Source organism: Xiphophorus maculatus, chromosome 9 (genome assembly GCF_002775205.1).
Source record: "Xiphophorus maculatus strain JP 163 A chromosome 9, X_maculatus-5.0-male, whole genome shotgun sequence".
In the NCBI taxonomy this organism is placed as follows: Eukaryota; Metazoa; Chordata; class Actinopteri; order Cyprinodontiformes; family Poeciliidae; genus Xiphophorus; species Xiphophorus maculatus.
The window spans coordinates 22,335,635-22,363,608 of NC_036451.1; the positions used below are offsets into that span (position 1 = coordinate 22,335,635).

Genomic DNA, 27,974 nt, shown 5'->3' on the forward strand with positions numbered 1-27,974 from the left:
TGCACGCCACGTATTTACAGAGCTGATTCCATCATCTGATCAGATTGTTGTAAGCAGAATTTAAATATTAATAATCTCTTTAGTTTTCACACAAATAATCTCACCACCAATTCATATTAAAACCAGTTGTATTTATTTGTGTGTTGACAAAGACTAAACAAATAGTTTAGTGTCTGCAGTTTAAAAAAAAAAAAAATCTAATTAGCATTTGGTAACTGGTTCTCAAGCTACACAAAAAATACACAACCCTTGTGTGAGAAAAGTCCACTTGTTTAGTCTGGAAGAACACAAAGGACAGAGTTCAACATACGATACTCATTTTAATAGCAACAGAGAATAAAGTATAAACCCTGTCAATCTAACATTTAAATGCCTGCAAGGTGTGCCTCTGGCATCAGGACACTACAGATGCAGGGGGGAGGAACTGGTACAGTAGCTCTGTCAGCTAAAGAACATCACAATCACAGCACATGGTCATGATGAATAATGCACTGAAACGTTTCCTATAAAACCGAGACGAGAAATCTCCACACGACATGGGTCTACTGGGAAACAGAACGTCCACTGAATGAGACGATATGGACCAGGAGACGGGAGTGGACCGGCGGGGGACGAACATGAAATTCAAGTATCAAAATAACTACGATACTGACAGGCTGAAAATGTCAATTATAAAGGTAGTAAAAATCATGGGAAACACAAGACAGACACAATCAACAATACATTAGGCAACATTTTGCATTTGTTTAAGGCAGTTGATTAAAAAAAACAACAACAAAAAAAACAAACTAAACTAGGCGCCTTCTTCATTCCAAGTTAAATACAAGCCTAGTTTTAACATGTCACCAGTTTTGATGTACAAAAATGAACTACGCCTGACTCTGTAACTAAGCACTTTAGTTTGACTTGTCATTTGACGGTAAGAGTTCGTGCTGACAGCGGTGGGGGGGGGGTTGTGCTCCCGGTTTTTGGTCTTCACAGTGAGGTTCGTCAGGGCTTACAAGGCTGGTGCATCAAGGCTGGCAAGTCACTCTCAGCCTATTGTCTGGCACGAAATCTAAACGGTTGGCACATTATCTGTGCACAGCATAAGTAAGGCAGGAGGGGGTCGGCTGGGCTTCGTCCGTTAACGAGTGCCCTTCATGGCGTCCTTGGCTGCCAGGATGAGAGGCGTGAGACTGGAGAGCGGCTTCGCCAGCTTCAGGAACGGATGCTGAGCGGCAACGACACAAATTGACAGCAAGATCAGAAAAAATACCATAAAAAAAAACAACACATAAAATAATGACTGTTTTTACCTGTAGGAGCTCTTTGCCTCCGCCTCTCTTCTCTACATCCATTTCCAGACAGCGGTTCAGGAAGTCTCTGAAAACCGGAGACAGCTTCTCTGGATTCTGGAGCTCGGGTGTGCCGTTTGTGGCAATCAGATATAATGCCTGGCAAAGTGTTTGAGATGAGAGAAAAGCCTTACTGTTATGTCAGTTTAAGGTTTTTATTGAGACTTCATGTGATGGAAAGCGTAGTTGTGAAGTGCAGGGAAGATGGTTTCGCAATTATTTTACCATCAAACATCTGAAAAGCGTGGTGTGCATTATTCAGATGCCCTTCAATAAAATCTAGTGTAACCCAACTGCCTTCAAAAGACAGTCAAATTCCTTGTTCATGCACACAAACTTGCTCAATAAAGGTGATTCTTAAGGTAAAAATGTTAGCATATCCGTGTGTTAAAATGGCCCAGTCAAAGTCCAGTTAAATTTAACTGAGAATATTTGTTGTTCACAGATGCTAACCATGCAATGTGACTGAGCTTGAGCCATTTCTCATTTGCAGCTCGAACTGCAGTGAAAGGTGTCCTCACAAAGAATTGAAGGTTGTGGCTGAAAACAAATGTACGCCACACATTTTAGATTTCTGATTTGTGATGATGTCGAAACCTGTTTTATTTTCCAATTCCAAACCAATTAAATAATCTAAAACCAATTCAAAATTCTTGATTAAGTCACAGGTCGCTTTTCTTCCGCTACACTTCCACTACACAAGAGTTCCAGTTGTACCGAAAAAACATAAGATGAATCAAATCATCTTATGTGATGTTTTGATCACATAAGATGTGATAAAAGTTTTTTTTATTTTGAAGGCAATAGTTACCCTGAATATAGAGAACAAAGTTTCTTGTGCTATAATGTTGATTGATTCAAGTCATAAAGCTGCAGCTGATCAAAGACCATGTTAAAACACAAATCAACTTTTAATACTCCACCCTACGTCACCAGCATTTCTTTGTACTCACTCGTAGTGGGTTCTCGTTCAGGTAGGGGGGCTCGCCTTCAACCATCTCAATGGCCATGATACCAAGTGACCAAATGTCTACTTTTGGCCCATAAGCCTTTCGGGTCACCACTTCGGGAGCCATCCAGTAGGGCGTGCCCACCATAGTGCTGCGCTTGCTCTGCTCAGGAGTGATCTGGGCACAGAAGCCGAAATCGGCTGCCGGCGAAAGAAGGAGGACATGTTTGTTTCTTTTTTTTTTCCCTTTCCAGGCTAAAGAACGAAGCTGCTTGTAAGGAAGTCGTACTTACTCAGCTTTACAGAACCATCCATCCCCAGCAACACGTTATCACTTTTGATATCTCTATGAATGACTTGGTTAGCGTGTAGGAAATCCAAAGCTTGTAAACACTGGAATCGAGAAGAGGGTGGGAAAAGATTGTTAAGACGGGTTAACCTTCTGCGCGGCGTAGGACTTTCTTTAAATTTGCCGGAAGCGGGACGAGTGAGGAGCACCTCTCTGCAGACGGCAGCTATCTGAGGCTCGTCCATGCAGGTTTCTGTGACGACGTCCGTCAGCGACCCGCCAGCCAGATACTCCATCACCACAAACAGCTCCTCCCCCATCAGGAAGCTGAAAATAACAACATTTGGGGTTTAAAAGGATTCCCCACCCCCCCAAGTGGCACTTTATTAAACACCCAAGGTATGTTAAAGTTTAATTTCACCTGTCCAGGAAGTTGACAATATTGGGGTTCTTCAGCTCCTTCATCACCAAAATCTCGTTGATGATTAGCTCCTTTTTGGGTTGCTTCTGTAGATTGATCTGTTTGATGGCCACCTGACAAAATGAGCAACCACAGCTTTAATGTGGAAGTTCATGGTGAGATTGGGTTCAATGTAAACCAAACGCCTGTCATTGGAAAGTGCACAAAGAAAAAAAAAATTCTCTATAGATTCACTACCAATAAGATTTCTGAAACATAAAAGGTGATTTCCTTACTAATTTGGCTTCCTGAAATTACCGTTGCAAGTAAACCTTTTTACTGAGTCATCCTTCAGTTTGGTTAATAATAGAAAAAAATTACACATTTCATTTTTTTGAGATTTTATTACCTCCTGTCCTGTTGCGACATCAATGGCGGTGAATACTGTTCCTGATGCCCTGCAAAAAGTGTAAATGGACCGCTTTAGACACATTTTAGGCAACAATCCACTCATATTTGAAATTCAGTCAAATAAAACAACAAAAAACTGAAGTAAAATGCTCAATTTAGATTACCAGGTTCCAAAATAAGAAAAATACACATTTATTTTAACAAATGAAAGCCACAATGCAGAAGCTGTGTGTGAAAACGTTAACCCACACTATGATTCAAAAGCCACTTGAACCACTTGTGAAAGCAAATGGCTGCCGAAAGAAGTGACCCACTTCTCTATGTGAGAAATTCTGACCTATAATAAGTGTGGCCAATATTATCAAGCGAAATGTGCCTGCATTAAAGTGACATGGCTGAGAAACTAATTTAATATATATGAATTAAAACAAAACAAAAAGGAACTGAAATCAGGCGGAGAGCAGAAGAGCTGAGTGAGCTACAAGTAGTTTTTTATGTTTATATTATAATTACTGTCTACATTTGTATGACATTTGTGGGAATTATTCTGTATTTTTATAATTTGTAATGTAAATATAATGTACAGTTTTGTAAATTATTTCAAAGACAAGGCAATGAAGATCTTGCATACTTTTTATAATGAACAGCCCATTGTTTTATGAGCAGTTTGAGAAAAAACTAAGTCGTTATTTTTAACATCAAACTTTGTATGTCCATTAAAGCTTCTGTATATATAACCTTTTATAAATGTTTTTTTTTACATGTTTAATAAAACTGTCATCATATTGTGACATTACAACATAAAATAGGTAATATGTGAAAAAAAAAAAAAAATCAAGCTTCTCTGCACCCTCCCTGTGGTCCTACTGCCATCTGCAGAAATGCACAGCTCCCAGTCAGAAACAACAAATCAGAACCAGGAGGAGGGTCTTGGTGTTGTCAAACATGCTTGTGTACGCACTGCTCTATGTGCTAATGGCTGAAAAACAACTTACCGTCACAGGAAATTTGTTTATCCACCCTCATCGGAGGCTATGCTAACTAGCCTGAGCATTAACAACAGGCTCTAAACAACAAACTGAGGTTGAGGGCGTTCATGTTGGAACTCGCAAAACTAGATGGACTTGCTTAATGCCGTGTCAATGACCACTACCAAGTTATTCTATTGATTCAAACACCAACGGAATATATTCACAAACAGCGGTAGCAATATGCTATCTGTGTAACTAGCTTAATGAGGTACAAACCATTATACGTACACATAGTTAATTTGAGCAACCTTGACAGAAGCCATATTGGATAATGAACGTAGGGAAGTATAGGTACCCTTATTTATTCATTTGGTGTTCTGTTTGAGTTTTCTTCAATTTTGAAATTTTGACTTTCAAGTAAAACTCGAAAGCATCACTATTTACAAACGTAGCAGCTAATGTTAACCTCATTAGAATCCACAGCTACAGTTACGCCAATACAGCAAAAGACGTAAAAACTCGTCATACTTGTAGGGCAGACAAATTCCTTCATCGCATGGTAGAACCGTGGGATGAAAGATTTTGCGCGACACCTCGGAACTTACCCCTGGCCAATTTTTTCATATCTTGTGTACTTCTTCTTGGGATCTCCGATGCTTACTATGGTTCCTGTGAGCCACATCACAAACATCATGAGAAAGATGAAGAGACCTGTAGGTAGGAGAAGTGTGTAGTTTGGTAATAACTCACTCAGTTTGTCCATGATCTCCTCGTCCGTCATCTTGGTCTTCCTTTTCGGTCTGTCTGCAGACTTAGAGGCAGCATCCCCATCTGGACACGTACTTGGAGCAGGAATGGGGTCAATTACAGAGCGGGTGTACATCTGGAAGGTTGACCAAATACATAATGAAATAAACCTTTGTAGCTGAAAAGTTAAACGAGATCAAGAATAAAACACCAAAGGTGGCCGATTTTCTTTCCACAGACCCATGGGTGGTGACTTACACTCTTTGTGTGTTCTGGTCTTGGAGCCACGATAGGGGGCGGAGTTTCATCGTCGTCGTCGTCAATGTCTTTGATGTTCGGAGATGAGGGTTCGGAGCTTTTTTTCACAGGCTTATTCGAAATAAAAGCAATGTTTATTCAGCTTCAAAACACAGAGAGCAGCACTAAAGCTGGAGACGAGCGTTAAAAACAAGTCTGAATTACTTACAGACTGAGGTCCTGCAGGGAAGGCCTCTTTTTCTGTGTAAAGAAAACCACAAAAATTAGAGGGGTTTTTTTTCATCGCCACAGAAAGTACTCCAAGCTCAGTGCTGCTTTCCCCCCCCAATTGGTATTTTATGATCAGCTGAGTTTCATTTTTATTCTGAGCAGGACTCAACTGGACTGTATTGTTGTTGGATCTGACGCATTGTGTGTTTCGTCTTTCTTTGACTTGCGCGTGGAAAGGTTAAAAGTGACCAAAATAAATGAATATTTAATTTCTCACCAGAGGACGAGAAGCTGAGGTACTTCTGGCGGCCGTTGCCCGTAGAGTCGTAAAACTTAAGGGCGTCAAGAACAGCCTGTGGGTTTTTCTTCTGCTCCGACTTGGTGATGTTTGAGGTCTGCAGCAGTCGAGCCCATTGCTCTGGCATGCCCTACGCATGAGTCAAACAAAACATAACAGAAGTTCACACACGATGCAGACAGTGAGTTTCAACAAGACTGACCAAACAGTGAAAACTCACTGTGAACTCCCCCGTAACGGCGTCAAACCCGACGTGTATGGTGTGCTCGAAATCAGAGGGCGGCGAGATCTCCGGTCGCTCTTTGTCTCTATCTTTTTTCCTACCTACGTAAAATGAAAAGAAACCAAATCTTTAATGAATTGAAACCACACGTTTTACCACAACCGCATCTTTGGATTAAGCTTCTCATCAAGTTTCAAACCCTGGACTTCACCTTTTTCGGCCCCCGACAGGATGGACATGATGCCTTTCCGCTGTTTCCTTTCTTCGGGCACAGACGGCAGCGGTTTGTGGTTGGCCGAGAACGAGTCTTTGCCGGCACCGGTACCGAAAATGGTGCTTCCTGACCGCACCGGAGGGGCGGGGGGTTTGTCCTCGGGGTCTCCGTTATCGCACATTGTAGAGAGGTGGACGCGTGCCGCGCGGGGCAGAGCAGGCAGCCAAACAAGAAGTGGTTCAGGATTGAGATGAGCGAGCAAGGGAGGCAAGACTCACATCAGAAGGGGCGTTAGTGTTCACATGAATAGGAGACGAAGCACCGAGAGGCACCTGGGAAGAAGTTTAATTATTGTTAGAACAGAAAATGACTATTAAAAGTTCTAAATACAGCACAGGATATCTATAAACTGCACCAGAGTCACTTTTTCTTGGAAAACATTCCCATTTATGTTGTCACTTAAGCCATGAAAGTATAAACTTAAGCATCCACAGCTCCTGCCAAGCTGAAACCACAAATTTAACAAAGTAGTGCATAATTGTGAAGAGGAAAAGAAGAAGATGCATGTATTTCAAAAACCTTCTACAAAATAAGAGTTTTACAAGTGTGGTATGCATTTATATACTGCCCTGTTAGTATCAACATAACTACCTTTTGTTGCAAATACAGCTCAAATTACGATTTCTATCTGTTTTGGACATCTGCAGCCTGAAGGTTTAGCTCATTCCTCTTCGCAAAATATCCCTCAAGTTGTGACAGATTTCATAGAGCGATTTTGGGAAATCTCCGAGATGTCAAGACTTGCCACAGATTTTCAATTCACTGTTCCTGCTGACAAAAAACAAAAATAACCCAAACTTTCCCACAGCTTGATGCTGCCACTACCATTAAATTACTCACAGTGAACTCCATTTGTGAAGTTAATTGTTCCACTGGATCTGTATTTGAACAAATGCGGCTGAATACTAATGATCGTCATACTTTTAAGAATTGGATTTGTCTTTTGTCTGCTGCATTGCCTTCCTTTCCTTATTCCTTTTTTTATTATTCATTGTTCTTTTAGATGATTTGGACTACGGGTGTGCGATACCATCTATCTGTCGCGTTGCTCCATCTCTTGAGGTTTTAATAAAGCCCAATGTTACATGAGTAAGTGTAAAAACTTAAAGGCATGTGCAATCGGTGTGGCCTCCTCTTTATATAGTCAAACGTTCTCTAATTTTAACCTGAAACTTAAACAATTACTGTATGTTGAAAAGAGCAACATAGTTTCTACAGTTTCATTGGGAGAAACTACAAATTAATGCAAAGTTAATGCGTCTAATGCAAAATAGACGTCCTGATTAGTATGAAAACATTGCAAGCTACTCCTTCTTTATGTCCTGCTCTGTAAAGCTGACACCTAGCAGCTCCTTATTTGATATTTCGTCTCCGCCTTGGCAGACTCTCCAGTAATATGCGTGTTTCCACCATTTTAATTGTCTCTAAATGCTATTTAATTGAGCACCAACAGGGGCGTTAGCAGGCTAACGTTAGCATTCACCGCTTGACCAACAAGTGTGCTAGCTAAGAGTTGTGCTTAGCATGACATGCTACAGCAGCTCTTTTAAACCTAACGTGGTTAAAAGCTGTCAAGCTGACGCTAAATGATTAACCAAAGTACAGCTCGAAACTTTCCCGTCATTAAATTTGGAGTTTTAACAACCCAACACAGGATATGGGAAAGGCCAAAGTGGCTCCTGCAAACATTCCCAACTAGCGGGCTAACGCAGAAGCGGCGGAGCTCACCGGAGTTTCCACACCGCTTCAACTTGACTCCCGGACAATCCCCGACGGTTTGGGAAAACGAGGACAAAATCCACTAAAAATCCTCCCGACGAAACATTTGGGTTCTGGCTGCTACACCGTGTGCGCAAACACCTTGGTAAAAAAAAAAATCTGAGTCCAACTATTTACAGTTCCAACTTTTCATCAGTCTTTTCGGCCCTGGGATAACTCCGCTATGGCGCAGGGGGGAAGCGGAACTACCGACCCAGCCCTGGCCCCTGCAGTGAGGCAACGCTTCCAATGAATGGAGTGAGGGGGAAAGTTAGCCATCAGGGGGGGTCTCCAGGCATTAGATCATCCGTTCAACACAAAGATACTCAGCACTTCAAACACTGAATTTCCCCCAAAAAACAACAACAAAAAAACACTTAGGAAAAAAAAATACTGAAGCTGAAACTGAAGTTTTACATAATTAAATATATTTCATCACAACTGGAGATCTCTTCTAAGGGGTTTGAGTTGAAATTATACTATTCCACACCTTTATGTTTCACATGTTTATGTCATCAACGTTAGCAATTATTCTGACATGTACAAGCAAATATAAGATTTACATATTTTATTTATCTAAAACATCCTTTGTAGCTCTAAACATTCTTTAATTCTGTTTCCCAACTGCTTAAACAACAACAAGTTAGCTTTTGATAATGTCTGAGCGAAACTTCAATTTCATATCAAAAAATGAATTTGAAAAAAATCTGTAAAAACATTGAGTCGCATTACGCTCCTCTGGGAGAGTTTGAGATGTGGATACCTGGGATTCTTTCACAACAGATACAGATCTGTTTTGCATTTACAGCAAGCAGCTAGGATGATCCTGGCCCCAGACACGACTGCTCCACATTATAACCCCGTTTAGAACAAGTCCTGTTGACTGTTGCAGCTTAAACGATTCGATGTTTCAACATGTATTTAGACAACGCCACACAGCAGCCCATAGTGGCAAGAAGAGTCCCACCGCAGACGAGCATCGTCGCTGACCCGTCACCAACCGGTAACATGACACTGACGGTGCTGGACTCCTAAAGGAAGCAAGATATATTTTGAATGAGAAAGAGGGCGATTTGAACAGTAGGGTTGTGTCTTTCTTTTTTGTTAAAATGATTTGTAAAGATTTAGAGAAAAAAACGCACCTGCTGCAGAGGTTGTTTCACCCATGAGCATGTGCTGGAATTGCTGACAGTGCATGGAGCGTCCACTACAGAATGAGACTCAAATCTGCGAAGATCTGAGCCTGGAATGGAGGAAATTACAAAATCGGTTTGATTAAAAGTTGCGCTGTCTGTTCAATATGGAAAACAAATCCTCCCTTTGAGTTTCTTCTATAGAGGGAAAACAAGGGCATAATCAAGACATCTTCAACACAAACATTGTCGATTTAGATCAGATAATAAATTGTATGTTTATTAGAGATGCACCAAGCAATCACCCAAAGATTGAAATCAAACAATATTTCCTTGATTAGCTCTTATTGGTAGGTCAAATACTGACTCATGAATTTTTTTTTTTACTAAATAAATTATTAAAAACACTAAAAATGTCCACACTTTTCAATCTATAATTGCACCATTAAACTATGATCCTCTTTTTAAACTGTATAAAAATCTAATACAGTGAAGGATTTATACTGTGATGCATAAATGAGGATCATTTTGTAAACAATGTCTTCTCTGTCAGATTCAAAACTTATACAGCTATCAAAAAAAGTGCAGCACATTTCTCTGCATTATAATTTTTGGATGGGGGAAAAAAAAAAAAATCCCCTAATCTGTCAAAACTGGAATCGGTGGGAAAACTCGAGGAAAAGATAGCCAAACAAAAACATCTGATTGGTGCATCTGTACAATTTGAGAAAGGAAAAGAAACATTAACTGTTTACATTTTTCAGTGCGCAGCAGCAGGTCAGGAGGTTCAATGGGAACAGATGCGAATGCTTCCCCAGCAAAAGAGGGCTCGTGATAGCGCCCGTGTACTGGAATTGTTAATTTTAGGAAACTGGGAGCTGATCCAGTATGGGAGGGAAACACATAGGTTAGAAATCCAGAAGTCTTGTGAGCAGGCACTTCGAGGTCAATGGCTGAATCTAGCAATATCTTAAAGAAATGAAGACAAAGATAATTAAAAAAATATATCCAAATATGGACTTTTTAAAACAATATACTGCGCCATGGTTGTCATGGTGTTACCTCAAAGTTGCTTTGATCACTTAGGGATGCCAGTTGATATGGATCTACAAAGACGCCATTCGGCCATCTGTAAAGCAGCAAAACGCTGGCACCACTGAGTGCGCTTGGTCTGAGCTCAACAGTGGTTGTCACCTCCCTAAAACACAACAGAAATGAGTTCCTGAAGCCTTTTTGTCTCTTTATGACATGTATATGAATTAGAAATGACATTATGGCCACCTGCTAAATAGACAAACTGTATTTATCCCAGACTGGTTTATCACAGCAGCAGATTTAAAATCATAACAACTTTTTCAAAACCTTAGCAGTAAAGTACAGTGAAGCATAAATAATATCAATAAAGAATTTCAAAGACTATTATGCTCAAAAATATAAAATAGTACTCAAATGACATTTGTTTCTTTTTTTAAGAGATTAGATTACTATATGATGGGATGAAGGTATTAGTTGTGTGGAAAAGGTGTTAGTATTACATTCACAGCTGATTGTTGCACAAGAGTTTCTATACTGGTTGCTACACTAGAAGAGTTGTAGCAGTCCATTTGAGAGGGTTCTTCATTGCTTGTCTTGTGTGTGGTGAACGACTATTCTTAAGCATCCTACTCTCACCCACCATTTTCTATGTGCACAGTCTGCAGCGAATTTTGGAGTCAACCATTCTTATCAATTTAATCTTTTCTTGCCCAAATAGCCCTGCCCCGATGAGTCAAGACAACAACTACACATTTGAAGTTATGCTGTGCTTTTACCGCCAAGATGTTAGCGGCAGATTTTAAAGGTGGCGCTTCAAATCTGTCATCTGTCTCATTTGTCATCCCAGATCCCCAATTGGATTGAGATGTTGGGAATTTAAAAGTTAGGGTAACACAGCAAACTTTTTGTTGAGCTCTCAAAATGTTTCTGTAGTATAGGAATAGTGTTTTTTTTTTTCATAAAGGAATTTGCTATCCATTCTTGACAGCTTTGCAGCTAAATATCCAGCAAACTGCAGTTTGGATACCCTTCTATTAGGGATGCACTGATTTATTGGCACCAATCTCCTTAATTTTGGGAGATTGGTGATCGGTCGACACATACATGTAAAGTCGATCTCATACCCCGAACTTATCTGGTATTGGACACAATCTGAATCAGCAGGTCAGACTTTTTAAAGATTGAAATTGGCGATCAGCCAGTAAACTGCCATCGGTGCATCCCTACTTTCTATGAAAACCAACATTATCTTCACAATCTCAAGCATTTTCTTGAAAAGGCATCTCAATTTTGCCTTGTCAACTTAAATCATTATGATCGCCAACTTTATCTGGTTCTGTCACATCTACTTTGAGGACAAACTGTCCACCTGCTATCATCTACAACGTAATGTGTCAAGATGAAGACATATTCACTTCACCTGCCAGTGGTCATAATGTTATGACAGGTGTATAACCAGATACCTGTGGAAGCCCTTCTTGCTAAGCTCCAGGGACACAGAGGATGATTCTAGCCACTGTTTGAGCTGATCGCAGTGCTCCTGCTCGTCTGCGAAAATGGGAGTATTATACAGATAAACATTTTATAAAGAGTTTGTAGATAGTATTTTACTGCAATTTAGTAGTTTTTTTTAAATATAGGAACTCTTGGCTTAAACTGTCCATAGTATAATGTCTTGGTCAAAGATATTTTGGTCAATTGTATTTTCGGAGACGTGCTTCACATGAGGACATGTTTTTACATTTAGGGAAAATCTTAATCTCTTTTGTTTCCAAGACATTAATCATTAGATCAGTTTTCTTGCCAAGAAAGAAGACGTCTAACTATATTACTTACCCGCTTTGTTCAAACAATAGCATTTAGATAAGCAAGCCAACACAAAAAACAATTCAAAGTACATCACAATCGCTAAAGTAAATTTTTACATGTATTTTCAAAGTATTTGAAAACACAAATACTTTGAAAATGTGCGAGGCTTTTTCCACATTTCCTAATTCAAATGTTTACGGAAGACAACATCGTAGGACCATTTTGTAGTTTTATGGAAGCCAGCATCCTGCCTGACTATAAATCCAGTCCCTCGAGTGTTTAACGTCGCTGCCAAGCTGTTATAATATACTTTAAAATGAAATAATCAGGTTTAATTAAAGTTAATTAATTCAATTTTACAACTACGGGACAGTGGCTCATATAACCTTTTTTAAAAATATTTTTGGACAGGCTTTACTAAAATCTTTGCCTAACGTAAGGCTCCTTGGTAACGCTTCCCATGAAAGGTCCTGCAATTAATCCTATAAGCATTTCTCTTCGTTTTCAATTTAGTGAACAATATTACAGCTATTATGGATTAAATCATTTACTTTCAAACTCTAAACCTCAGAAAAGGACATATTTAACCATCTTTATCGAAAACGGAAGGCGATGGGATTTCAAGCAAAGCGGTGCGGAGTGCAGTTCAATCCTCCTTCTATAGTTCTGGTTTATATCCACACCGACACCAATAAGATACGCAAAAGAATCATACCCATACGAAATTTCTTCAAACATTCTGGTAAGAGAATATTTTTCAGCAATTATATAGTTAGTATTGGAATTACAGTTTCAGGAGCAGAGCAATGAATACACTTACTTTGACAGTTTCCTGATTGAACAAAAAGATCAAAATGAGTCATGTTGCAATCGCTTTACGTTATGAATTTAAATAAATAAATAAAAAGGTTCCTGGGTCCAAAAATAAATGTAATAATTAGCAAATGAAACAGTTATCCAATCCTTATGATAATAGCGCAATGCAAAAGTATTCATACCCCAGGAACCTTTTCACAAATATGTTTAAAAAAAACAACAAAAAAACTTAAGTGCTTTTCACTGCCGTCGCAGCTGTGGTTTGGACTGTCTCTACCAGTTTTAAAATGTAAATAAAAACAGCTGTTGCTGTGCGTTTGCCTCCACTGAATTAAAATCTTGATATGATCTCTGACTTCCAGACTGCAGCACGGCTGCTGAAAGATTGAAAAACCACCCAAGGCACAGGGGCTATCTGGATCAAGTGCCCCTACACCAGCTGGAGAAACTCCACATCGTCCTGCGCGACCACATGCAGGGCCTGAGTCTGGAGAACAGCCTCGCTTCGTTCCAGCTGGACCCCGACGAGGATCTGAACAAACTGGAGGACGAGGAACTGGCCCGCAAAAAGGGACAGATGGACACACTGTTCGAGAGGAACCGCAAGCGGAAAGATGACCCGGACTTTGTGTACGACCTGGAGGTGGAGTTTGACAAATCCAAGGAAGAGAAGTGCAGCTGGGATGAAGAATCAGATGAGGACATTTGAAACTCTGACCGCGTTAACACCTAGTAGAAATAAAGCCATCTTTCTCCTGGACACAGGACTGGCCCAAGAGGAGGAGGGCTCGAGTGGAATTTAATTTGGGTCCCACTTCCAGTTATGTCCGCTGCAATTAGTGGAGATAAACAACAAACACTCTGGCAGACATTTCAGCATAAGCTCAGATACGATTGATAATATCAAACTAAACAGCCCTGTGTTTTAGAAAACATACGTGTCAAGCTACAACAAAACAACGTAGGATTAATAATTGAAATTTATTTGTTATAAAATACAAGACTTTTACAAAATACATACTTTGGTTTTATTTATTGTGGTTTGCACATAAATGAAGGATATTCACAGTCAAATATAAAAGAAGCTGCTAAAGTTCTAATAAATTACATCTTGAGTCACCGGGATTTAAACGCAACACACATATCTCTTTGGAATAATTTGTCTACAAAATATCTTTTCAATACAAAAAAATACATTATATATTTGTCCATGTACGGTTCGATGTGGAGAACCGGCGTTTTCCCTACAGTTGTACAAGCCAGGAAAACAGCAGACATTCAATAGCAAAGTTGGCTATGAGAAACTACGTCTTAAAACGCCCGCAGGATCAAACGTCTTCAGGGGCAACGGTTTCATTCAAAGTGCTTGAATACCTCATTCAGGTGACAGAAGACAACGACTGACCATTAGTACCACAATACATTCAAAAATGTCATAGGCTTGTGTTGAAATTTTGAGTTTACATTTCTTCTTTGCCAGTTTGGTTTAAGGTGATTGTTGTATCACTCGGTCACTTGCAGTCATTTATGCGGTTCTAGTGTAAAACCCTAAAGAGGTAGTAACGACAAACTAAATCTGACTTCCTTTTTCTTTTTTTTCTTTTAACCACCGTTGTTTCCGTAAGGACATACAGGTGTTTTATATGTAATTCTCAGCAGGCTCGTTAATTTGTTTCTTAAAAAAAAATAGTTGTTTATAAAACTGACATTTCAAGTATGCTAAAGCAACAATCTTGGACTTGCGACTTCGTTAGTCAAGATAGTATTTACATCTTTTTTACTCGAAAAGGAGAAACTTTCTGACAAGACCCGGACAACACAGTAAATGTATTGTATGACAATTTGATTTAAAGCTACAAGACAAAGACGGATGTGCTAAAATTTAAAGGGGGAAGGGAACATGGGGGAAGCTGGTGAGGAAATATGTCACAAAAGTAGCTTTACACCAAATCTGGATAAGGTTTTCAAGGAAAGTTGTACAAACCGTCTTTTTAAAACGGAGTATTGCTGAAACAAAATACAAACTAGACTACTTAGTGACACCAATAACACAAACGTAGGTTGCCATTTCTGAAAGGAAAATTTCATTTTTTCTTCCTGTCTTGAGTGCACCTCGGACAGAACCTGTCAGATGAAGGGGAAAGAGGAAGGACAAATGTTCAGAGAGTTACTGGACCAATGCCTGATATCTTCCAGGGAGTTCAGGTCTCACCATTTTCCTTTTGGTTTGGTGGCGAGGTCAACACAGGCAAAGTGGAACCACTCAATGGGACACTGAAACGACAGGAAAATCACGTCAGCCTGCAGATGGTTTCAGATGAATTTAGAAGGGAGATAAGGATAAATAATAATATTTTTTAAAAAAAGGTCGAAAACCTACATCAGGATTATCACATCCGATCATCTCTCCGTAGGAAACCTGGTGGCACAGGCAGTACGTCGGCTCATTGGGGTCCACCGGCATGTCCAAAACGTCTGACGGTTGCATCGGCAGGAGGGCGTCGCTCAGGACCGGACTGAAAGCATCAACGCAACTCATGCACCACGACTCATAAACACAAACAGAAACCCTTTGAGATGTGGCAAATCCTGAGCCGACAGGCCGAGTTACCTGGCCTTCTTCTTCTTTCTGGGAGAATCTTCGTCGGAGCCCTTCCTTCCTCGACCCCTGGACCCACGCTTCTCTCTCTGGCTCCGCATCTCGCTCTCTGGGGGGAAGAAGAAGAAGAAAAGGGGGGGAGAATTAAACATTGCTCATAATAACAAAACTCGTCATGCAGACTCACAGGAAAAAGTCTTCTGGTTACCCGACTTACTTTTCAGCGCTCTTCCATCTGCACTTTCATAGCCGCTCTGTTCTAGTTTCTCCTTCAGCTCGTTCTCAAACCGAGCCAGGTCTGCATCCAGTCTGCGGATATGTTTATCCACCTGCGGGAAAGAAATGGTCTGAATGTTTAATTCCGTACAAATGAAGGCAAACGATAAAAAAAATATTTAAACATCTACCAGAACAACTGATAAATAAATATCGAAAGGAAGAAGTTAGGTGAATTCTGGAGATGTGTGTTCAGACTGACCATTTCATACGTCTGCATGGCAAGCTGGACTTTGTCATCACTGAACTCTTTGCACTTGCTGTAGGCGTTCTGGATCTTCTGCAGGTGTTCCACTCTCTGCGCCGAGGCGAGGTTCTTCACATTCGCTATGTACTCCTCCGCCAGCTTGTCGATCTCGCCTTTCTTTTCTGCGAAAACGACAGGGGATTGTTTGGAGAGACAGAGAAACTCCACCGATGCCACCACAGCTCCAAAAGCTCGTTATGCAAATTCAAAAGCAACCGATTTAAAATGGCACCGAAAAATAAAATGGTAAAATAATGACCCTCGGTTCTGTTGTCCAGGTCCCGCATCAAGGTGAAGTTCCTCTGTAACTCACATGGTAGATTTTCTATACCTAGACAGAGAATTAGTGAATAATATTAACATGTATTTTGATATTAAAAAATATATAAATAAATAAACCGATATCAATCGACAGGCAAAAGTAACAGTTTTGGCTTGAAAGACTGAAATTAGTGGGCTACTTTAATTGAAATCAACAATTAAAATGATCAAAACAAGTGAAATTTTGGTCAGGAAATTTGAACAATATTCTTTTAGAACTTTACCATAATTTCAGGCCAACATACAGTCTATTTTCTTATAATCTTTACATCAATGAACAATTCAAATAGGTGTTAAAAATCCTCAGCGACAAAAATGAGCCAATTTATTCATTTACTAGAGTTTACTGCCTAATATATTTATGTTTTGCATGACAGTTTGAGTATGACTCCAATAATGCAAATTGCAGAATTTCTTAATATTTCAGCACCGTCGACATTTAGAGTGTGAGCACATTTAAAACTATGGATCCACACCACAAATACGTATCTGTAAGCTGAAAAATGTACAGATTCACCCGCATCAGGGGGAAAAGAAGAATAGTTCGGAGAAGGATTTTTGAGTGCTATGTTAGCTGCTATTTTCTTGCCTTTTCAAACATGGTAAATATGATTTGATGAATTTACTGAGGGAAAACCTTTTTGTCCACTACGCATACGTCATGAACCAACATGCAGTTATGGCGTAGTAGTTTGCATTACCACGATGTTCGATCTTTACACAGCGACTCCGTTGGTTTCGGGGCGCTGAAGGAACTGTGTGCAGCTCCGGACTGCCTCAGTTTGGGCGCTGCTTCAAACACCCCGCCCCCCCCCCCGGCGCCTAAACAGTTACGGGAAACGCGATCTCCAACAGGTTGCACATACACGGTGCAATAATTAACAGTAAAAACCCGAATAAGACGACAAAAATATATGTTGACGAAAAAAAATAAAATTAGAAATTATTTTCCAATTTCAATCTTTAAATACGTCCTGCTGTTTATTTTACAAACGCAAAAAATAATCCGTGTTATAAAGTAGTTACGTTGTGTACCATTTAATACGGCCAATTTAATTCCGTTTCTTTACATCAGCAGACTGAGAAACTATAAAGTGACAATTTATTCTGCTTTATTTCCATCGGAGCAACGCTACTGTTAGCAAGCGAGCTATTTGCTAACGTGCCTGCGCTACAATCTACCTCTAGTCGCTCGAGCGTGTCCTTCGATAGAGAAATAAATAAATAAATAAATAAACAGAACTAAACCTCAAACAAACTTTAACGTGACAATGTTAATCACGGTACATGTCGTTTCCCCGATACTCACTGTCAAGATAATGCTCCAAGTAAATTGCCGTTGCCATTTTGGGATATCTATTTTGCTTCTGCGTACTCTCGTTAGCACGCTAACAGTTAGTCACAGGGAGCGTTTGTTTTGGACTGCAGGGTTTGCCGTCGGTAGGTGGCGTGGCGATGCGAGTTTCAGAGTTCGGTTGTAAACCAAACAAATATATGCGAGTTTTCTTTACCGTACTATTTTTTTTTTGTTCGCAAAACTTATTCGTATGATACAAATCTAAATAAATATATAAAATACATAAAGTTGAGTACTACTCAGCTTTAGGCCGCTAAGACAATGTCTTAACGCATTTTTTTTCAATAAATAAATAAAAACAATGGTCTGTCATTAAAATTTTTAAAAATATTTTATTTTTCCACAGGTTATTAGAAAAAAAAAGAACTGTGTGCAGTAAAACACGTTATGGAGTTACAATTTATGACTTTTAAAATAATTTATTTTTTATAATTTATCCCTGCATCAACCTTGGATGCAGGGATAAATATCAATTTGTAAAGTCAGGCTCAAAAAGAATGAAGAATAACTGTTAAAATTTCAACAGTAATTTAAACCTGCCTGAAAATCATATATCAACATTTACTTTTTTGCTTTTTTATGACAGAGATGGCCCAAGGGAAAAAAAACAAAAAACATTTTGGAAAAACCTTCAGATTTAGAGATAATAATGTAAAGAAAAAAATTGACAAAGTGTTGCTACCATGAATTGTGAATCTTTGTTCTTATTCCTGAAAACATATTGGTTGTTTGGTTGGTTAAACAATGATCTTGAGACATCTAAAACAAAAAAAATTTAAATTTTCACTGCTCGCACTAGACTTGTGTGCACCTGGAACAGGAGGTTAATAATAACCAAACGCACCTTCACTTCTTTTGCTGGCATTTTCCACCGTGGTCAGCTGATGGATGACGTCATTGAAAACAAACACCGCCCTCTCCACAGAGACTGTTGATTCGCGAAGATGCTCTCTGGGCGGGATTTAACGCGAACCACAGACCGAAGACGTAACGGATATTTGCGATGTGTCCACTTTGCTGAGCGGTCAGACATTTCTTGCTCCGAGCAACACATCGTGTTATTGTGCATATCACTTCCGCATTCTCGGTATCCTCAAGAAAGGTTGTCTCGTCCAAAACATTTAAGGACTCAAGTAAGTATTTAGACCAAAAAACACATTTTAACGTCATATAAGAGCGTATAGTCGGAGTTTTTACTTTCCTATAAACAGTTTAAACTCGCGCTAACATGTCTGCTCCTTTCTAGCTATTTACAGGAAGCAACTAGCGAAGAATATTTCATCTATTTCTTACATTTAGTCCTGTGTCCGTTTTTTAACCTCATATTCTTCTTACCAGTATCATGTTACCAATTTCTTGCTTTCTATTCCTTTAATGTGTAAAGCTGAGGAACCCTGAGAGTCAAAGTAAAAAATAAAAGGTTGCTATTCAACTTAACTTGGAATAAATTCTTGATGTAATACAAAGTCAACAATATCTTTACACCAATAGCCTCAACCATGGTTAGCTTAATTATATTAGTTTATAAGCTATATGCAAAAATAAGTGCTAAATCTTTACATTTATCCATCAAAAAAACATAGGTATTTGTTTTTTTTTTAATGCTGTAGATTTCAATAGACATCGTTGTGAACTTGGTAATTGTTTTACCACTCACGAGGTTCTTCTTAGACATGCCCCACCCTGTTACCAGCCTCTGGAGTTGTGAGCAAGACACTGTAATAATATTTACTTTTTTTTTTTTCTCTCTAGGAGTTTCCTCTGAGATGGCTGTGGTAAAAAGTGGCTGGCTCCACAGACAAAGTGAGCAAACTTTAAAACTTTCTATTTGCAAATCAGCAGTTAAGTAGCACATAAAAAAATATATGTCTGTAGAAACACGACCTGATAAATAATAATAATAAAAACAATTGTAATGTTTATTTTGAAGGCACCATCCTACGGCGGTGGAAAAGAAACTGGTTTGACCTGTGGGCCGACGGACGCCTGGTGTTCTACAATGACCAGCAGCGGCGTGACATGGAGGATGACATCCACATGAGAGTCCACTGCATTAACATCCGCGGCTCTGCTGCTTGTCAGGGTATTGTCACATTGTTTGGTTTTGGATCATTAAAATGGATGAGAGGTGTTGTTACTGACAGTTTTGATATTGTTTCAAATGCGCCACCTTTGTGTTTTTGTACTTCCTTCCAGAGCTGAACCCACCGGATGGGAAAGCGCGCGACACATTGTTCCAGATCGTGTGCAGAGACGGGCGGGTCATCAGCTTGTGTGCGGACAGTGCAGATGATGCCTTGTAAGCCGACAGATATACTCTCCAGTCTTTATGTCAGTTATTAATTGACACTCAGCCCCAAATGATCCATATCCCAGGCATATTTAGGTCTAAAGTAAACTTTTATTCTGACTGTAAGTATAATTAATCATTTTTGAGTGACTTTCTCCAAAGATATTCTGACAGAAAATCTTTGGAGAAAGCTGAAGATTAGGGTCATGGCAATGATTTTCAACATGCCAGTATGAATATTTTTTAAGAGATGCCTATCATTTCCTATCAGGAACAAACCTCTTGATTGAAAATAATTTTATATTTAAATTTGTCAGGAAGGTTAATAAATTTGGGTTTAATTTTATGTTTAGGTGTGTAGAATTTGGGTCATCTGACATTAATGTGGTTTCTCTTCCTGGTTGCAGAGCATGGACCATGGCACTGCAGGATGCCAGGATAAACACGGTGAATGTTTCGTACATTTAAAGGAACTCTTTTGTGTGCAAGGTCTCATATTTACGTTTGTAGTTTTCCCTTTTTTTGTGCAATGTGAGACAGTTCTCATATTTTCCTTCTCTACACCGCCTTATTGAACTATTACACGTCTTGAATTGCGTTCTGTTTTGTCGCAGCATAAAGTTCATTGTATTTTATTCTTTACTTTTGTGATGAACACAAAGTTCTAAATTGTGCCAAAAATTATTACAAGAAATTATAATGCTATTATTTTAATGCTGTTTTCAACTAATCTAATAATAAATGAAAACAGAAAGGGAATTCTGCCAATCATACACATTAAGCTCATTGATTTCCCATAACCTCTCACCAGTTTCTCGGTTCCAAAACCTTCAATGAGTGCGCATTTGTTGCATTTGTCTTAGCAAGTAGCTCAGTATTGCTGGTAAACTAATTAAGTCTAATTTTTTTGGTTGTTTGATGTTTCACAGGTGGTAGCTGCTCCTCAGATTGGCTTTGCGCAGGAAGTCGTGGCATCTGCTCCTCCCCCTTACTCAGAGTACGCCCAGCCACAGGTAAAAGGAGTATCCGACATTAACGCGACTGGAAAATAGAAAGCGTTATCCATATTCTGACGCTGCATTTTATATTGTTTTATTTTTTTGTTTAGCTTAATTCATTCAGACTCCTTTACAATGAAAATGAACAAACCCCAGCGTAAACTTAAAGTTACTATTTAAAGGGGCGGTATTATGTAAAATCGACTTGTTTGAGCGTTCTGTTATTTTTATGACAACTGAAGTTAATGTAGTTATTTGATTTTGCTGTAAATCAGCAATATGTATCCTTAATAACTCATAATAGAGACCCTTTAAGAGCAGCTAATTTGCTCAAAGCTACGTTTTGTCGCCATCTAGTGCAGACGTTGTGGAAGTGTTCATCTGTATCTGTAAGCCTCATGTGGGATTTTTCCCAGGTTTATGCTCCAGGCCCATACGGAGACTACACCGCTCCGCCTGCTCATCCCACACAGATTATATACTCTGGCGAAGGGCGACACTACGCTGTTGCTTATCCATATCAATATCAAGGTAAATAAACTCCACCCCGCTCAGCATGACTGCAGCAGTATTAGGTTTTTGGCTGCGACGTGGAGGATTAATTCATGAATTTGTCATGTTGCTCAGGTGGATATGTGGCCCCCGAAGTGAACCACGTGATTATCCAGGAGCGGCCGCGCGGCGACGCGGGGGACGTGGCTCTGGGCATGCTCGCCGGAGCAGCCACCGGTCTGGCAATCAGCTCGCTCTTCTCCGTTTTCTAATTGGTCCCGCTTCGCTAAAGCGTTTATTTACAGCTTACAGCGTGCGCTCTTGTCAGTGCAGTCACATGATTTCAAATGAAGCGTGTCCTCTGTTGGACTACATCAATGAGACATGACTGTGACAGAGTGGATGACCTAGTAAATACTTTTTAGCACTTTCCAATACTCCCAGGCAGTGTTTTTGCTCCTTTCGTGATATGTGCGTTGAAATATCTTTAACCAAAACCATAACGATTATTCTCTCCGGCCTGTTATTTATTAGATCATTTATCACACGCAAGTCGCTTTCCTCAGTTTCCTTCAGATTCACACACAGTTGGCCTTTCATATTTGCAAAATGAATGAACCTTTTTTTCGTACTGTAACCTTTGTTTACTTTCCATTTGCTTTAGTCACAGATCCGCAGTGTGCCCCTGGCTTTGTGTGTTTGAGTCAGACTGGGATTTAAGCACTGGATGCACTAAATCAATACATACTTTCCCTGTAGCATCTTTAAAGTCATCTGGAGAAATGTTGGTTTGCATTGTTTTGTTTGTTGAAAAAGGACACCAACTACGAAGGCGCAGTAGCATTATCCTGAAGTTTAAAGGGACACAAAATTTCTGCAGTCCTCTATTTCAATTTATCGCTTGGTCTATTTTTCTTTTTTTGTTGTCTAATTTTCTTGTTTTGTTGTTGTTGACTCATTGGCAGCTGCTGAAACTTACCTCCTGTTTTGATTTGTTCATATTGATGTGTTCATGTTTGGTGCACAAACATTCAGTTAAAGTTTATTTCTGTTTAAAGAACCTAAAGGTATGTGATTTCACCTCCACAAACAGCCTCTTCCATAACATTTTATTGAGCCTAAGAAATGTTAAAGAGAACTCATTTTCTCTAATAGCTTAACAGTAAAGTTACTTTGTTTAGCAATTCTTAAGCATGTTTAAAGATGTGACTTAATCGGACTCGGATGTACTGATTAAATCAAGATGTTATTTTAACAAATAAATATATTCACATTACTTTTGCATTGTGTTTATTTAGCCCTGAGTCTTGTTCACAGAACACAAGAAGATGCATAAAATGACCTCAGATTTTAACAATACGTCGATAAACTCCAAACATTTTGACCCCCAAAAGTCACCGCCTAAACACACTGATCAAAACATGACCAACTACAGTATATCTACAATAACATCATAATGAAGAAATCGGATGTACACATACAAACATAACACGGAAACTGCTGAAAAAGCTTCTTTGAATAGACCGTAATTCATTTTAGAAGCAACAAAACCCAAAAGCCTGAGAAGAATCAAATGAAAGAAAAGAAAACAAGTGATTTTGTGTTCATAAAGGAGGCAACATCTGTAAATTTAAACCGTCCTCTAGTCCTAAAAGTAAACTTTAAAGCAAAGTTTATTTGGTACAAAATAAATCCACCTTATACGTGGTGATGTTTGTAGTGTTGAAAAGGTGCAAAGACGTGTCGGTATATTCGTAAACACTAGCTTCAGTGGAACAACAGATGAAACGGTCAACTCTAAGGTACATTCTAGGAACCTAGCGAATTGTCCATTTCTAAGATTTAACAGACCAAAAGATTGGCACACTAAGTATAATTGATTAAGGAAAAAATTACCAAACTCCCATCTTTAGCAGATTAGCCTTCTTGACCAAAATCTTCCGTAAACTTCTTCAGCTTGTCCAGGTCTTGCTCGTTGACTGTGGGCTTGGTGTTGCTCAGAGACCGGAGCATGTCGGCCTGCACAGAGACCACCGAGCAGGTCATGGCAGGTTCAGATCAATCTGATCATCTATATTGTAAATTAAAAGCACTGATTTGGTTTCTTACCATGGACACCACAGGCTCCAACAGCTTTTCCCCAGGAACCTCCATCCACGTCATCTCTACGGCGTCGGGATCTCCAGGTGAGCACGGCGTCAGCAGGTCGTCAACCACAACGTCGGGGTTGCTAAACGGAGATCCGCGAACCTTAAAATGTGGGATCGGACAAAAGTGTTATCAAAGTTTGGATGGACAGAAGATAAAAAAGAAAACCTGCCTCTCTTAGGGTTACAGCTCTATACGGAAGCAGAAGGGAAGCACAGTTGGGTGTGGAGACTGTCTGCAAATTACAACAAATTCATGCTAAGCTAACCTGGGAAAATATAGTTCCTTATTTTTTTTATTTCCCGACATAGTGCTTGTATGTATTGACGCAAAGTACACCACTGGTAAAGATGTGTATTAATTTAGCGCGTTATTATATTGAAGTAGCATTATGTAATACTGAATACTTTAGAAAAAATGTAAACTATTTCTATGATTGCATTTATTCAGTGAGGACAAAAAAACAACATGGTTTAAAAGATGTTTTAAACCAGCACAATTATTGGTGAAAGTGCCAATCTCTTAAATAAATTTAACCAAAACACAATTCCTTTGCTGTTTTTATTAGTTGGTCAAATCTTTAGACTCCTGTAATCTTCGCAACACGTTGAGCTTTTCACCAACAACAACACCAGGTAAGTTTGACACGCAGGAAACTAGCAGTATTTAGGAAAGCGCCTCATCCCTACTGTTAAGTACGGTGGAGGATCTGTGATGCTGAGGTTCTGTTGCTCTTTCAAAGCCTCCAAGAACTTTTAAAGTTCTATTTACTACCAAATGTAAATGTTTTCAGCAAGACAACAGACCAAAATAACACAAAAATGGTTCACTGAGCACAGACAATAATTTTATTTTTTCACAACATAGTCATCCCCAAAACTGAACGAATGTACTCAAATGACAGGTTTTCTAAATCGCTCAGTGTGAGATTATGCCAACGCAAATAAAGATGAACTTTCAAAGGCCTTTTACACATCTTTGGCAGAGCTGCCAATAAAAAGAGCCAGAACCTTATATTAGAGATTAGTGAACTAGTTAATAATTTGGGACAACCTTCAGACTATGTTCCCTAGATAGAAATCAACTGTGTGTAACTTTTGGTTATTTTTAGACTATAGTGGGTTTATGAGGTTTATTAAAAGAGGCAGCTGAGTGGAGTAATCAAACCCAAACACATCAAAATATGTGACACAACTTTAACTCCCTGCTACGATCTGGAATATTTACTTGGAAATTGCTTTGAAAACTGTTTATTATGCTGACATTCAATCGTTTTCTGTGCCTGAAGCTAACTTTAAATATTTTCCCGACTTATTTTTCACTTCGTTTATTGATATGAAAACCTCTTTCAAACTCGGGCACATTTCTAATTTCAGGAAAAAACTGATTCCAAAAGAAGTTTTTCCAGCTGATAAAAAAAAACAAACTGGAAGATGTTGTTTTTTTTTTACCTTTTTGAAGTGAGTCGCTGACTGAACCCTCCTTACGGGCTGCATGAGGGCGTCCCTGACAATTATGCTGATGTCTGCCCCGGAGTAGCCGTCTGTCTTCTTGCCCAGAGTGACGAAGTTGTCGTCCGTCAGCCCGTTGGGGGTGGAGCCCAGGTGCAGCTTGAACATGAAGGAGCGGGCGTGCTCCTCTGGCAGAGGAATGTAGATCCGCTTCTCAAACCTGGCACCGGAACAAAAGCTTCAGTAAACCATTACGAGACCTTCGGCGTCTGGACGATGTGGACGACAGCCAGCTCCAATAAACCCTCAGAGGTGACAGGGAGGATTCGCGCTGAGCTAACCTTCTCCTGATGGCCGAGTCTAGCGTCCAAGGAATATTTGTGGCTCCCAGCACCAGGATTCCATCGTTGTCATTTCCAACGCCTGGCGGGAGAAAAATGCGGCAACGATGACAAAATAAGCAATTAAAGACGAAGGAAATAAGAATTACTAACAGAAAAACAAAACATTTCTTTAGTTAGCTCTGACTAACTGCACTCAAGCGTCCTCTTGGTCACCTTGCATCTGAACGAGGAACTCCGTCTTGATTCTGCGAGCGGCCTCGCTCTCGTTTTCGCTCCTCGAGCCGCAGAGGGAGTCGATCTCGTCGATGAAAATGATCGACGGTTTGTGTTCCCGCGCTAGAGCGAACAGGTTCTTCACCAGTCTAGCAGCAGGAAATGACAACAGTGGGACAGTTTTCTTTTGTCCCCCCTCCCCTCTACACATTCAATTTGTCGTCACCGTCATCCTGAAAACCAGAACCTCACTTTTCACTTTCCCCCAGCCACTTGGACACCAGGTCAGAGGAGGAGACGGAGAAGAAGGTGGAGTTGTTGGCTTCTGTCGCTACCGCCTTGGCCAGGTAGGACTTCCCTGTTCCCGGAGGACCAAACAGGAGGATTCCCCGCCATGGAGTCCGCTTGCCTAGAAAAACACACGCAGCATGGAGCTAGAAACAGGCCATACGTTTGCAGCTCTTTTTTCTGTTTATTTTTTTGTGCCAATACCTGTGAACAGATGAGGGAATTTGATTGGGAGGATGACAGCTTCTTTCAAGGCTTCCTTGGCTCCTTCCAGTCCCGCAACATCGTTCCACTTCACATTTGGTTTTTCCATTACAATGGCACCTGGAAAAGGAGATGATTTCAGTCACTGCACCCAGTTAAAGCATTTCTCAGAATTCAATCAAACAGTAATTTCATTCACCTGAGAGCTGATTTTTGAATTTCTTTTTCTCCTGATCTTCCCCTTCATCGCTTTCACTCCTAAAATATGGCAAAAATCAGGGAATAACGAGATTCAATTCCAGCTTACAAAGCTATTGATATAATTTTGATTGCTAAGGAAACAATAAATCATCAGGACACAAACAAATACTTAATTAATCAGACAACTGCAGCAGTTTCTAAGTAGTTTACTTTCTTTCTTAGTAAAAACAAACAACAAGAAGTGTTAAAATATTCACACCAGCAACAGACACAGCTGAATATCAGTTTATTTCTGATTTGTTGACCGCTCTAACCCTTTGTCCCCGGACTCTTTGACAGGTTTGGCCGGAGGACTCTTCTCCTTCTGCTTCAGGTAAACCTTCAGCTGCTCGGCTCGGTCCAGGTAGTCGGCACACTTCGCCCGGATACTCTGCTTCGCTCGGTCACCCTGCGCCTCGTCTGCAGCGACAACACAGAGAATCACAATGACAAAAAGTAAAAAATCTAGTTCTGTGTAGTTGAGTGAGGGGAAGGACGGCGAATCCTTACATTTGATAACATGTAGGAAGTACTGTATGGCATGCTCATAACATCTGAGGGCCTCCTCGTAGTTCTTGGCTTTGTCCTCCTGTGCCGCCTTGCTGGCCAGGTCGATAGCTTTCTAAAGGCAAACAATAACACAGGAAATTGATAAAGACGTTTGGAAACGTTCAATGCAAGCCAACATAATCAGGGTTGCTAATAAAGAAGTGACGTCACTCGGTGGTAAACACGCTCCTGTCCTTTCCTTTCCTTTCCTTTCCTTTCCTTTCCTTTCCTTTCCTTTCCTTTCAGCTATGATGCCAGTGCTGATCTCAAAAGGAGAGTTTTTAAATAAAATAAAAATCTATTTATATATAGTTCTTGAGTTATCATGCTAATATTATGCTCTATTTAATAAGGGGCTTATAAAATTAAGTAATCATTGGATTTACCTTTGATTTGTTCCGTTAGAACTTTTCAGAGAAATAGTATATCACAGCATGTAATGTTTTTTTTTTTATTAAGCAGAATAAAAGTCAGCAATGTTCATAACCACAAACTGACATCACAGTGACATTAGCAATACAGGACTAGTACGTTTTCCCTTTAAAATGTTCCAACTTCCCCAGACGTCACACTCTAAATAATTAAAAACATTACTGAATTATAGTAATGAGTAAAAAGTGCGCCCTTACGAACATTTTGGGACAAAACGGCTCCACTTAAAATGAAATAAAAGCGTGTTTATTAGTTTGTTTATTAAAGCTGAGCTAAACAAGGCGTCGTACCGGTTTCCAGGTGAGTCACGTCAATGTTTTAAAAGTCTGTCACTTACCTGTAAATTTCCGCCCGCCATTAGCCGCTTCTGTCGCCGCGACCTGTCCGGGTGCGTTGAGATTAAATATTAAAAACTTGTGGCTCTTTTCTCCTCTCGTGTCCGGTTACTTAAAAGTTACATTCAGACCACTTTCAGTCGCTAAACATCCCAAAGGTTTGTCTCTCTTCCGCATCTGAACTTTGACTGCTGCTTCCGCGGTGCTCACGTGACCAAACTGTCATCCTTGACGTTTCTTTTTTTTCCAACGTCCCCGTTTGGTTTCCTGAA

General features: G+C 39.8%; 6 protein-coding genes across 6 annotated transcripts; 2 read left to right on the forward strand and 4 right to left on the reverse strand.

Moving 5' to 3' along the window:
- Window positions 1–300: 300 nt before the first annotated feature.
- On the reverse strand, window positions 301–8,319 carry pak2 (p21 (RAC1) activated kinase 2). Its single transcript, XM_005815601.2, has 15 exons — window positions 8,096–8,319; window positions 6,305–6,639; window positions 6,091–6,194; window positions 5,850–6,000; window positions 5,571–5,602; window positions 5,363–5,473; window positions 5,108–5,240; window positions 4,963–5,026; window positions 3,385–3,433; window positions 2,997–3,109; window positions 2,785–2,902; window positions 2,580–2,679; window positions 2,291–2,487; window positions 1,299–1,436; window positions 301–1,213 (listed from the first exon to the last, which is right to left on the reverse strand). The coding sequence occupies exons 2-15, from the start codon at window positions 6,486–6,488 to the stop codon at window positions 1,127–1,129; spliced, it is 1,581 nt and encodes a 526-aa protein (XP_005815658.1). The 5' UTR covers window positions 6,489–6,639; window positions 8,096–8,319; the 3' UTR covers window positions 301–1,126.
- pigx (phosphatidylinositol glycan anchor biosynthesis class X) lies at window positions 8,217–12,305 on the reverse strand. Its single transcript, XM_005815600.3, has 6 exons — window positions 12,130–12,305; window positions 11,757–11,841; window positions 10,321–10,456; window positions 10,014–10,227; window positions 9,268–9,368; window positions 8,217–9,156 (listed from the first exon to the last, which is right to left on the reverse strand). The coding sequence occupies exons 1-6, from the start codon at window positions 12,191–12,193 to the stop codon at window positions 9,019–9,021; spliced, it is 738 nt and encodes a 245-aa protein (XP_005815657.1). The 5' UTR covers window positions 12,194–12,305; the 3' UTR covers window positions 8,217–9,018.
- Window positions 12,306–12,553: 248 nt separating this feature from the next.
- Window positions 12,554–13,934, forward strand: cep19 (centrosomal protein 19). Its single transcript, XM_005815596.3, has 2 exons — window positions 12,554–12,844; window positions 13,281–13,934. The coding sequence occupies exons 1-2, from the start codon at window positions 12,715–12,717 to the stop codon at window positions 13,625–13,627; spliced, it is 477 nt and encodes a 158-aa protein (XP_005815653.1). The 5' UTR covers window positions 12,554–12,714; the 3' UTR covers window positions 13,628–13,934.
- Window positions 13,886–17,773, reverse strand: ing5 (inhibitor of growth family member 5). The gene is made up of 8 exons (XM_005815595.3): window positions 17,671–17,773; window positions 16,300–16,371; window positions 15,996–16,162; window positions 15,735–15,846; window positions 15,530–15,626; window positions 15,299–15,434; window positions 15,131–15,192; window positions 13,886–15,042 (listed from the first exon to the last, which is right to left on the reverse strand). The coding sequence occupies exons 1-8, from the start codon at window positions 17,705–17,707 to the stop codon at window positions 15,003–15,005; spliced, it is 723 nt and encodes a 240-aa protein (XP_005815652.1). The 5' UTR covers window positions 17,708–17,773; the 3' UTR covers window positions 13,886–15,002.
- Window positions 17,774–18,704: 931 nt separating this feature from the next.
- On the forward strand, window positions 18,705–22,774 carry plekhb2 (pleckstrin homology domain containing B2). The gene is made up of 8 exons (XM_005815594.3): window positions 18,705–18,851; window positions 19,471–19,521; window positions 19,649–19,801; window positions 19,915–20,017; window positions 20,416–20,455; window positions 20,938–21,021; window positions 21,423–21,537; window positions 21,634–22,774. The coding sequence occupies exons 2-8, from the start codon at window positions 19,485–19,487 to the stop codon at window positions 21,768–21,770; spliced, it is 669 nt and encodes a 222-aa protein (XP_005815651.1). The 5' UTR covers window positions 18,705–18,851; window positions 19,471–19,484; the 3' UTR covers window positions 21,771–22,774.
- Window positions 22,772–27,909, reverse strand: LOC102227389 (vacuolar protein sorting-associated protein 4B-like). The gene is made up of 11 exons (XM_023340082.1): window positions 27,705–27,909; window positions 26,897–27,008; window positions 26,662–26,806; window positions 26,346–26,404; window positions 26,147–26,266; window positions 25,907–26,063; window positions 25,655–25,803; window positions 25,439–25,520; window positions 25,098–25,317; window positions 23,608–23,748; window positions 22,772–23,517 (listed from the first exon to the last, which is right to left on the reverse strand). Exons 1-11 carry the CDS (start codon window positions 27,723–27,725, stop codon window positions 23,416–23,418), a joined length of 1,308 nt encoding a protein of 435 aa, XP_023195850.1. The 5' UTR covers window positions 27,726–27,909; the 3' UTR covers window positions 22,772–23,415.
- Between the last annotated feature and the right edge of the window lie 65 nt (window positions 27,910–27,974).

Bases quoted from the DNA above. Each gene is read 5' to 3' on its own strand.
- LOC102227389 (XM_023340082.1), bottom strand. From the start codon at position 27,725: ATGGCGGGCGGAAATTTACAG. The intron at 27,009-27,704 runs GTAAGTGACAGA...GTTTGCCTTTAG, and splicing joins TGGCGGGCGGAAATTTACAG to AAAGCTATCGACCTGGCCAG. The intron at 26,807-26,896 runs GTAAGGATTCGC...TTGTCGCTGCAG, and splicing joins CTTCCTACATGTTATCAAAT to ACGAGGCGCAGGGTGACCGA.
- ing5 (XM_005815595.3), bottom strand. From the start codon at position 17,707: ATGGCAACGGCAATTTACTTGGAGCATTATCTTGACA. The intron at 15,627-15,734 runs GTAAGTCGGGTA...TCTTCCCCCCAG, and splicing joins AGATGGAAGAGCGCTGAAAA to AGAGCGAGATGCGGAGCCAG. The intron at 15,435-15,529 runs GTAACTCGGCCT...TGATGCTTTCAG, and splicing joins AGAAAGAAGAAGAAGGCCAG to TCCGGTCCTGAGCGACGCCC.
- pigx (XM_005815600.3), bottom strand. From the start codon at position 12,193: ATGTACTTTGAATTGTTTTTTGTGTTGGCTTGCTTATCTAAATGCTAT. The intron at 10,457-11,756 runs GTATCTGGTTAT...GTTGTGTTTTAG, and splicing joins AGCAAGAAGGGCTTCCACAG to GGAGGTGACAACCACTGTTG. The intron at 9,157-9,267 runs GTGCGTTTTTTT...TGCTTCCTTTAG, and splicing joins TGAAACAACCTCTGCAGCAG to GAGTCCAGCACCGTCAGTGT.
- pak2 (XM_005815601.2), bottom strand. From the start codon at position 6,488: ATGTGCGATAACGGAGACCCCGAGGACAAACCCCCCGCCCCTCCGGTG. The intron at 5,241-5,362 runs GTAAGTCACCAC...TCAACCTTCCAG, and splicing joins GACCAGAACACACAAAGAGT to ATGTACACCCGCTCTGTAAT. The intron at 1,214-1,298 runs GTAAAAACAGTC...GTTGCCGCTCAG, and splicing joins GAGGCAAAGAGCTCCTACAG to CATCCGTTCCTGAAGCTGGC.
- cep19 (XM_005815596.3), top strand. From the start codon at position 12,715: ATGGGATTTCAAGCAAAGCGGTGCGGAGTGCAGTTCAATCCTCCTTCT. The intron at 12,845-13,280 runs GTAAGAGAATAT...TCTGACTTCCAG, and splicing joins AAATTTCTTCAAACATTCTG to ACTGCAGCACGGCTGCTGAA.
- plekhb2 (XM_005815594.3), top strand. From the start codon at position 19,485: ATGGCTGTGGTAAAAAGTGGCTGGCTCCACAGACAAA. The intron at 20,018-20,415 runs GTAAGCCGACAG...TCCTGGTTGCAG, and splicing joins GACAGTGCAGATGATGCCTT to AGCATGGACCATGGCACTGC. The intron at 20,456-20,937 runs GTGAATGTTTCG...GATGTTTCACAG, and splicing joins AGGATGCCAGGATAAACACG to GTGGTAGCTGCTCCTCAGAT.